General features: G+C 34.2%; 1 protein-coding gene across 1 annotated transcript; it reads left to right on the forward strand.

Annotated features, from left to right (window-relative positions):
• The first annotated feature begins 3036 nt into the window (after positions 1 to 3036).
• LOC105794427 (AP2-like ethylene-responsive transcription factor PLT2) lies at positions 3037 to 6399 on the forward strand. Its single transcript, XM_012623595.2, has 10 exons — positions 3037 to 3458; positions 3547 to 3779; positions 3859 to 4231; positions 4365 to 4447; positions 4567 to 4575; positions 4655 to 4743; positions 4932 to 5005; positions 5070 to 5120; positions 5209 to 5285; positions 5376 to 6399. The coding sequence occupies exons 2-10, from the start codon at positions 3632 to 3634 to the stop codon at positions 6113 to 6115; spliced, it is 1644 nt and encodes a 547-aa protein (XP_012479049.1). The 5' UTR covers positions 3037 to 3458; positions 3547 to 3631; the 3' UTR covers positions 6116 to 6399.
• The last annotated feature ends 3528 nt before the right edge of the window (positions 6400 to 9927 follow it).

Here is a 9927-nt window from a genome sequence, read left to right on the forward strand (position 1 = left end):
TGAGAGAGACAATCATAAATCCTAAAAGGATTAAATCTTTATGAATTAATTTTAAACATTTGATTTTATAAAGATAATATTATTTTGTAAGTCAACCATCTGATAAAATAAGTTAAAGAACATTAAATGATGTATGGACATAAAATTATATACTATTACTTTATAAAATACATATTGCACCAATTTTATCTGTAATATTTTCAACATGGACTCAAGTTGTAAGCCACACATCCCTAGTGGATTCTCCAAGTATGATAGAGATTTTTGAATACATTTTAAACCATTTACAGCAAAAATATTTTTAAAGAAAATTATTAATTTTACTTGGCAGAAGATATAGCTTATTCTGATTAATTGTTTTCTATAGATATGGATGTGTGGTACATAATGGAATCAATGGAAGAACCTTAATAATTAGTTGGAATGTTTATATATATATTTGTTAAATTTTATTTTCATTTGACTAAAAATCAATTTTATTCTGGTTTTTTATTAATCTCTTTATATAGTACTAAGAATAGGGATGAGAATAACAAATTTGTGTCAAATAAATGTATGATAAAAACGTTAACTATTTATCATGAGTAGAATTTTTTTGAAAGGAAATTTTAGTAGTATTATTCGAATACTATTTCACATATGTGCCAAAGAAGCAACAACACCCCCAATAACATCAAACCAGAAAAGCATATAGAGTAGGAAGACCTAATATAGATACAAACCAACAGCAAATGAAGTACTCCATATAACATCAAACAAGCAACCATTGTGAAGCAAAAAGCATCACCAATAACACCCAGGGTCAATTAGATCTCCTCCTTCATTTCTTACTGTTTGCACGATTAGTTCCAACGTCGTCTTAATGTTCTTCTAAAAAAAAAAAAGGTAGTTGAATGGATTAATTTACAAAAGAATGGTGATGGCAGGGTGGTCAAAGTTTTTGGTTTGTAGAGTATGTTTTTTTGTGCAAGCATGCAAAACAAAAGGCCGCAAAAGCCAAAGTTAAGAGTAATTAAACTTTAGAAAATAATAATTAAATGATAATACCACTCATTAATAACTCAAAAAAGGAAAAAATTAAAAACTGAAACGTGCTGCCCACATTCTTCTGAATTTGGCCGCAATATCTGAAACGACATCAACACTCTCTCTTCCTTTAATTCATTTGCCATTACCCCCACTCTTTCAATCTTTCACTATTCTATTTATAATTAATCCATGATGCTTCTCTTATCTTTATTTTTCTTCCATTATTAACATATAAGGTTTTATTTTATTTTTTTAAAAATTTTGTTCATCTATGGTATAAAAACAAATTTTATTTATTTGTCTTGTTAGTCAAATTTGTTTGGCGTGATATTTGTTTAATTCTTTTGGTGAGTTTAGGGTTTTGGTGTAAAAAAGTAAATGAATCAGAGATATTGAAAAAGTTTTTTTACTTTAGAATAGAAGAAAGCGAGAGACGAGGGTGCTGCTCCCTTATTGTGGTGCATTTCGGTCAATGCATGCAATTAAATATGTTCCACCATTTGGCGGGGACTGTGTCATCAACAATGGCAGGTGATTGATTCTTCTTATTTCTTCCCTACTTTTTACTTAAATTATTTACTACTAACTCATACAGACTTGAGATGAATGTGGGATATTTGTACCGTTTGATACGAATATATTTAATTTTCCTTTTTAAAAATTTTGTATATGTATAAAGGATTATATTTTATTCCAATATACATCACACAACAGTACTTACAATATTGAAGAGAAATGTATTTCTTAGTTCAACGATGCATAATTTAATTTAGAAAGAGCTCTGAAACACAATGTGAACTCTGAAGTCCCTGTTGACAGTTGAGTTTCCAAATGCTATGGGATAGATTCACTGAGCAATTGCTGAACCGACTGACTCGGGTTACACGCATGGACATTTATTTTTATATATATTTAATCAGTTTAAACAATGGATATGCTTTCTATAAAAGATCAAAAGTTAGATAAACCATAAATTTGTAATATTCTTTTGCAGTCCTACAGTATCACCAATCTTTATTCCTTCTTGTTTGCATGAAATGCATGCATGCTTTCTCCACATGAAATATCAATTCTCACTAATTTTTCTTTTATTCTCTTAGTGGATTGAAAAAAAAAAAAACCTGTGAACATATATCAAACTAAAACTTTGAATAAAACTTATTTAGTATTTTTAGAGAGTATAAGGAATTTGACTAAAAGAATTTATTGCAACATTATGCAAGGGGTTTTTCTCATGATCTAAAAAAAACACATAGTTAGGGTTTGATGTTATTGGATGGCATAGGACACCAATTTCTTTTATTTTTATTTTAGAATATAAGACATAAATTGGCAGACTCTTTTTAATTATATGTTAACCTTTTGACGGGGCACGAGAACCAATTAAGTGGTCAACAGATTTCTACTTGGGAAACCTAATAAAATCTCCCAATTACATCTTTCTCTTTCTATATTATTAATTTTAAAAATAAAGAAAAGCAACAAGTAATAAATTAGGACTAGGAATGGATGAAATATCACACTTGGTGTTGTGTAGCAAGATCGAGTAATCCTTACTCAACATCTCTTCCCTTAAATATTAATTTGGGATTAATATTTTCCAAATTAACAATGCATGTCCGTACACAGTCTTCTCCAACACATGACATGCAGGGGAGAGGAACTAGGGGATCTACAAAAATTTTGGATTTTTGGTGATGGAGAAAATTAAGAAAAACCACATTTCAAAGCCTATCCCTTGTTCATTTTTTTATTTTTAAGAAGAGAGAGGGGGGGTAGCTTTACGTAGAGTGGTCAATCGTGTTAGACTAAGGAGATGATTTGCAGAGTGTGGGAATGCTGGGCTTTGAGGAGTCATGAATTGCTATGAACGAGGACCCGAGAGTTCCAATAAACCCAGTGGGGCATAGAAAGAGAAATATATATTTATATATAATTAGTCGTGTATATAATAATATTAGGAGTTTTAAAATTGGTGGAGGTGGGGGAGGTGGAGATTGGATTTTTCCACTTGGAGTTGTGGTTTTGTCTTGCTACAAAGACGAAAAATCTCACTTCTCAAACCCTCTTTTTTCTACTTTAGTTTTTTTTTATTTTAAAAAATAAAGTAATTAATCACTTACAAGCCCCATGTCCCTGATGTTATTCACTCTATTCTCCCTAATATATATTCAATTACTATAATATCATCACCTGGTTCGTTTTTCTAGTCTTGGAAAGCTGCTGGTTCTACATTCAAACCACTTCAAATAAGCCCCTCTCTCTTTATTATATGAGAGAGATCTTCCTCTAGATTTCCTTCTCCTTCTAGCCTCCTCTTTTCTCTCATCTTTTCATTCTTCTAAGATATGTATGCATCCCTTGCCCGCATAAAAGCTTGAGGAAAGAAAAGGGAGAGTGAGACAGTTGCCAAGTTCTAACTCACTTTGGTAAACCTTTGATAATAGATATTTATTTCTTTCATTATCTAAGTTGTTGTCTTGATGTTCATTTCACTTTGTTATCTGCCGCTTGCAGAAGATTTTTTGTTTGATTTGTTGGAGTTGTGCAAAGGACAGTCTCTGCCTTTGGATTGATTTATATAATACATAGGATATATGATATGGGTTCCATGAATTCAAACAACTGGCTTTCTTTTCCTCTTTCTCCCACGAATTCGTCTTTGCCAACGCATTTGCACTCCTCTCAATCTCAACAGTTCAATCTAGGGTTAGTGAATGATAGTATGGAGAATCCATTCCAAACCCAAGGTACATCTTTCTTTCTTTCTCTTGCTCTTTTTTTTTTTTCTTCAATCTAATTCCTCACTGTTTTATCATCTTTTTTCAGAATGGAACCTGATAAACACCCATTATACAAGTGAAGTTCCAAAGGTTGCAGATTTCCTTGGAGTTTCCAAATCCGAAAGTCCATCCTTGGATCTTGTGGCCTTCAATGAAATTCATCAGCCTAGTGATTCTGACTACTCTCTTCTGCCGCTGCAAAACACTGATGTAGCAGCAGCACCCAATAACAACTATGATTTCCAAGAAAATGCTAATACTTTGCAGTCACTGACATTATCCATGGGTAGTAGCGGCAAAGGCTCAGCCTGCGAAACCAGCGGTGAAAATAGTACTACTACTAATATTGTGGAGGCTCCCCCTAGAAGAACCTTGGACACTTTTGGCCAAAGAACTTCCATATACCGTGGCGTAACAAGGTCAGCATGGATGAATGCTTCAACCAAATACTAATAGTTTCTTTTTTCCCTCTCCTTTTATAAAAATATCTTGAAAAGTAGTGTGTACTTATAAATTTTCAACTTTTGAAATGGATTCATGTGGCAAGTGCAGGCATAGATGGACTGGAAGATATGAAGCGCATCTTTGGGATAACAGTTGCAGGAGAGAAGGGCAATCAAGGAAAGGAAGACAAGGTAGAGTTTGGATTTCCTCTAGGGTTTCCTTTATTTCATCTACATGTAATATAAGCATCCTAACATTTCTCTCTATACTTTTTTCTCCATGGTCACCTTGGTTTGCATCATTATTCCAGTCTACTTGGGTGAGTGCAGTTCTTCCAAATTCTTTTTTCAAAATTTTTTTTACTGCAGAACTGTTTTGAAATATGCTATGTTTTGCAGGTGGGTATGACAAAGAAGAGAAAGCAGCTAGGGCTTATGATCTTGCTGCACTCAAGTACTGGGGAACATCCACCACTACTAATTTCCCGGTATATATATACTAAGTTTTATACTGCTGCACCTTACAGCAAAATCTGCTTGTACTCGTATTTTTCACGGCATTTCATAACAAAAACCCACAAAGTGTAGATTTTAGTGGCATCGGTGTAGTCTAACAAATACATATAAGCTCTCTCGAGTTTTCATAGTGATTTTTTTTGGTGTGTGTCTATTTTAGATTAGTAATTATGAGAAAGAGCTGGAAGAAATGAAGCACATGACCAGACAAGAATTTGTGGCCGCCATTAGAAGGTATATATATGAGATGTAATTTAAACTATTATCTTTAATTATTTCTAATGTAATCGATCTGTAGGAAGAGCAGCGGTTTCTCAAGGGGTGCATCCATGTACCGAGGAGTAACAAGGTAGACTTTCAAAATGAAAAGCAATATGGTGCATATATCTTTCCCAATTGGTTCTTCTCTATCTAACATATATGCGTGTGTAATACAGACATCATCAGCACGGTAGATGGCAAGCGAGGATCGGTAGAGTTGCAGGAAACAAAGATCTTTATCTAGGAACTTTTAGTAAGTAATTTAATTAATAACGACGCTGTTTATGAAATTAACTTAGGCGCTTAACGTAAGTCACTAATGATTTGTTACTAATCAATACAGGTACTGAAGAGGAAGCAGCTGAAGCATATGACATTGCAGCAATTAAATTCAGAGGACTAAACGCAGTCACAAACTTTGACATGAGTCGTTATAATGTGAAAGCCATTCTTGAGAGCAATACATTGCCAATAGGAGGAGGAGCTGCTAAAAGGTTAAAGGAGTCTCAAGCACTTGAATCATCAAGGAAACGTGAAGAAATGATAGCTCTGGGTTCAAGTTTCCAATATGGAAGCTCTGGTTCAAGCTCTAGCAGGTTACAGTCATACCCACTGATGCAGGCCCCATTTGAGCAGCAACCTCAACCTTTTCTAACATTACAAAACCACGACATCAATTCTCAATACACTCAAGACGCATCTTTTCACCAGAATTACATTCAAACGCAGCTGCAATTGCATCAGCAATCGGGTGGGTCTTATAACTTGCACCAGTCCAGCCAGAACACTCAATTTTACAACAGTTACATCCAAAACAACCCGGCATTGCTTCATGGGTTGATGAACATGGGGTGTCCTTCACCAGCATCTGTTGTTGATAACAGTGGCGGGTCTAGTGGGAGTTATATGGGGAATGGAATTGGGTTGGCTTCCAATGCAACATCAGGAAATGCAGTGGGATCTACGGAAGATGTAGCCCTTGTGAAGGTTGATTATGATATGGCTGGTGGGGGATATGGCGGCTGGTCGGGGGACTCAGTTGCAGGCTCCAATCCCGGAGTTTTCACAATGTGGAATGACTGATGGAATTATAAGACACAACTCATGGTTTCTGTTTCTACTAATATATCTCTTAAATTTTTAATGCAACCAAAAAAAGAGTTAGGGTATCTTGATTTAAATTTTGTTTCTGTATTTTGTTTTATGTTCTTTATATAGCTTTAGGGCTTTAATTTCCCTATGAAGAATTTACCCCAAATCCAATTTATTTGGATTTTAATGGGTTCAAGCAGGACCCAAATTTTGTATTCGGAAATATTAATATATTTAATATCAAATTTTAATGCAGCTAAACAAATTATTTTTTTAAATGAGTTTTTACTTTGACTCTTCTAACTTTAAATTTTTAATTTATTTATTAATGTCATTAACATTTCATATTTTGGTTATTAAAACATTTTTAATTTAAAGTAAACTTGCAATATTTATAGACATTATAATTTTAATTTTAATTCTAAAAGATTTAATAAATTTACACATTCTATTAATTTAGGCATGCCTCTACAGATAAAAATTTAAAAAAAACTTTAAAACAGAAAAATACTAAAAAATCATTTTTAAATAAAAACTATAAAATTTTATGAAAAATACAATAAATATTATAAAAAATTTAAATTTTGATAAAAATTATTAAAATAATATTTAAACATGGTAATTATCTTATTAATTATAATCCCTAAACTAGGATCACAAGTGGAGTAAAGTAGAACAAGTAATGCCAACTCTACTTACTGGCTTTAAGAACATCGGCGATAGTGTCCTCTAGTTGTTTAACATATCCTTAACTATACCAAAACAGACTTTTAGCGGCACTTTTAGCGGCGGTTGGACAAAAAACGCCGCTGAAGATCGAGAATTAGCGGCGATTCCATCAAAGCGCCGCTAAAATTAAAAATTAGCGGCGTTTTTGTACAACGCCGCCAAAAAAATAAGCCCAACGGCATCGTTTTGTGACCTTTTCGAGCTTTAGTGGTGTTTTTGCACTCGCGTCGCTAAATGCTCGGTGCCTATAGTGGCGCATGAATGATAAACGCCGTAGAGATATTAAAGCAGAACGCAGGGTTCGGTGTTGATCAATTGTTGCTTTAGCGGCGCTAATCTAGAAACGCCGCCAAAGATCGGTATTAACGGCGCTTATATACTAAACGCCATAGAAAGTTAACCAAAATGTATCGTTTGGCCTCGAGGTATAGTGGCATTTAGTGGCGCTTTAGTTACAACGCCACTAAAGATCTTCATGAGCGGCGATTTCACCATAACGCCGCAAAAGATGTTAAAACTAAACGCAGCGTTCGGTGTTCATCAATTGTGGCTTTAGAAGCGGAAACATAAAAACGCCGCTAAAAATCGATATTAACGGCGCTTACCAGATAAACGCCGCAGAAAGCTAACCAAAACGAATCGTTTGGCCTTGATGTATGGTGGCATTTAGCGGCGCTTTTAACCTGAACGCCACTAAAGATCTTCATTAACGGCGTTTTCGTTAAAATGCCGCCGAGTCTGTTAAAACTAAATGCAGCGTTTGGTTTTAATCAATTGCGATTCCAGCAGCGCTAATAAAAAATCGCCGCGAAAGATCAGAATTAACGGCGCTTAACGAATAAACGCCATAGAAAGTTAACCAAAACGCATCGTTTGGCCTTGATTTATGGTGGCATTTAGCGGCGTTTTAAACCGAACGCCACTAAAGATCTTCATTAGCGGAGTTTTCTTGAAAACGCCGCAAAATATGTTAAAACTAAACGCAGCATTCGGTTTTGATCAATTCTGGATTTCGCGGCGCTAATTGAAAAACGCCGCTAAAGATCGGTATTAACAACGCTTAACGAGTAAACGCCGAAAATTTTAACCAAAACGCATCGTTTGGCCGTGAGGTATAGTGGCATTTAGCGGCGCTTTGCCTAAAAACGCCACTAGAGATGTTAAAACTAAACGCAGCGTTCGTTGTTGATCATTGTGGCATTTGCGGCGCTAACATAAAATCGCTGCTAAATATCGGTATTAACGGCACTTGACAAAAAATGCCGCAAGTATTTAACCAAAGCGCATCGTTTTGGCGGAGAGGTATATGGTCATTAGTGGCGCTTTTATTAAAAACGCAACTAAAGATCATCATTAGCGGTGCACTTTTATAAACACCGCAACAACAGTAAGTAAAACGACGTTGTTTTTGTTCTTTCATGGCGTTTAATTTATAAACGCCGCAATAAAATTATTGTATTTTTCCAATCTAGGATTTAGAATTTAAGATTTAATGTTAATGGATTAGAGTTTTAGGGTCTATGATATATTGTTTAGGATTTTGGGTTAGAAATCTAAGATTTGGGGTTTAAGAGTTAAGGATACTGTTTGAAAATTAAAGAATAACATTTGGTATTTACGAGATTCATGCGATTTTGTACTACGTACACCCATATTATATATTAAATATAAGAATATAAATTATATATTTCGTACTACACTAACATTGGTCACACCCGAATTTCCAGAGATATGGTTTAAGGTTTACAGTTTATTTAGAGTTTAGGGTTTGAGTTTTATGGTTTAAGGATTTGGGGTATATTTGGGGATTATACTTTGGGGTTTGGTATATATTATTGTTAATTTATGGTTAAGGTTTACGGCATATTGAGGACTTGGATTTTAGGGTTTGGTGGTTTAGTGTTTTGTGGTTTATGAGTTTTATGTTTATGGTTTAGGGTTTACAGCTTACGATTTACGATTGAGGGTTTTGTGTTTAATCTTGGATTTTTATTTAGAATATAAATTAATGTAAATAAGATTATAAATATAATCTATTATTTTTAAGGAAAAAACCTCAAAATGTGTTAAATCCCAAAAGCATACATGAACAATATTGGTTTAATGTTCAATTGTATACATTAACTTATAATTAAATTGATCCATATCTTGTAAAATATTAACACAATTCTCTATCAAATTAACATCATTTTTAATTTATATATTGTTTTTATACATAAATATTTATATTTATTCAATATAAAAATAAATTGATTCACATATATTTTTTAAATTGTGTATTTATTTTTAAAGGATGCATTATTCTGTTTTTTATTACATAATATTTTCTATTGTAGATATAATTTTAAATAAATTAAAAACATTTTTAAAATTTGTTGAATTTTGAAATATTTATTAGGCATTAGCGGCGTTTATCTGAAACACGCTGCAAAAGTAATTTCAATTTAGCACAAAATGGCATCCTATTTTTTGGTTTTTGTAGTGGCAGTGGCGGCGCTTAGCAGAAACGCCGCAATAGGTGAGGTATTAGCGGCGCAATTTGTGAAAACGCCGCAAACATTATTGAAGAGTTGGCAAAACAGCGTCGTTTTTGACATGTTATTAGCGGCGTTTTATTTTAAAACGCCACAAAGTTTTGCAAACTGTTTTCGAAATGACTTCGATTTAGCTTAGAGAGGTTGCGTAACGACCGCGTTTTGTTTAGGGTTTAGTGGCGTTTTACCTATAAACACCACAAATGGATTAAGTTGTAGACGAAAACGGCGTCGTTTACTCTCCAGCCATATGATTCCCACACTTAAACCCGAAATCCTAAAATTTCCCCATTTCCCCCATTTCTAGATTAATTTCCAATTATCCCTAACCCCAAACCCTTTCAATTTGCGCCATCTGAAAAATCGACCATCATCCCATCAGCCGTTGTCTTTGTCTGGGCCGACCACCTGCTGCGCAAACATCAGAAGCTCGAGCATCTCCGTCACCGTTGGACTACGACGGCTGTCATCATCGGTTAGTTTCTAGTTGGGCATTCATGTGTCATTTTAGAGAATCCTGTCGATGCACAAATAATGGGT

The sequence above is a fragment of the Gossypium raimondii genome, chromosome 7 (genome assembly GCF_025698545.1).
Source record: "Gossypium raimondii isolate GPD5lz chromosome 7, ASM2569854v1, whole genome shotgun sequence".
Classification (NCBI taxonomy): domain Eukaryota; kingdom Viridiplantae; phylum Streptophyta; class Magnoliopsida; order Malvales; family Malvaceae; genus Gossypium; species Gossypium raimondii.

Bases quoted from the DNA above. Each gene is read 5' to 3' on its own strand.
- LOC105794427 (XM_012623595.2), top strand. From the start codon at position 3,632: ATGGGTTCCATGAATTCAAACAACTGGCTTTCTTTTCCTCTTTCTCCC. The intron at 4,744-4,931 runs GTATATATATAC...TGTCTATTTTAG, and splicing joins CCACCACTACTAATTTCCCG to ATTAGTAATTATGAGAAAGA. The intron at 5,286-5,375 runs GTAAGTAATTTA...TAATCAATACAG, and splicing joins TCTTTATCTAGGAACTTTTA to GTACTGAAGAGGAAGCAGCT.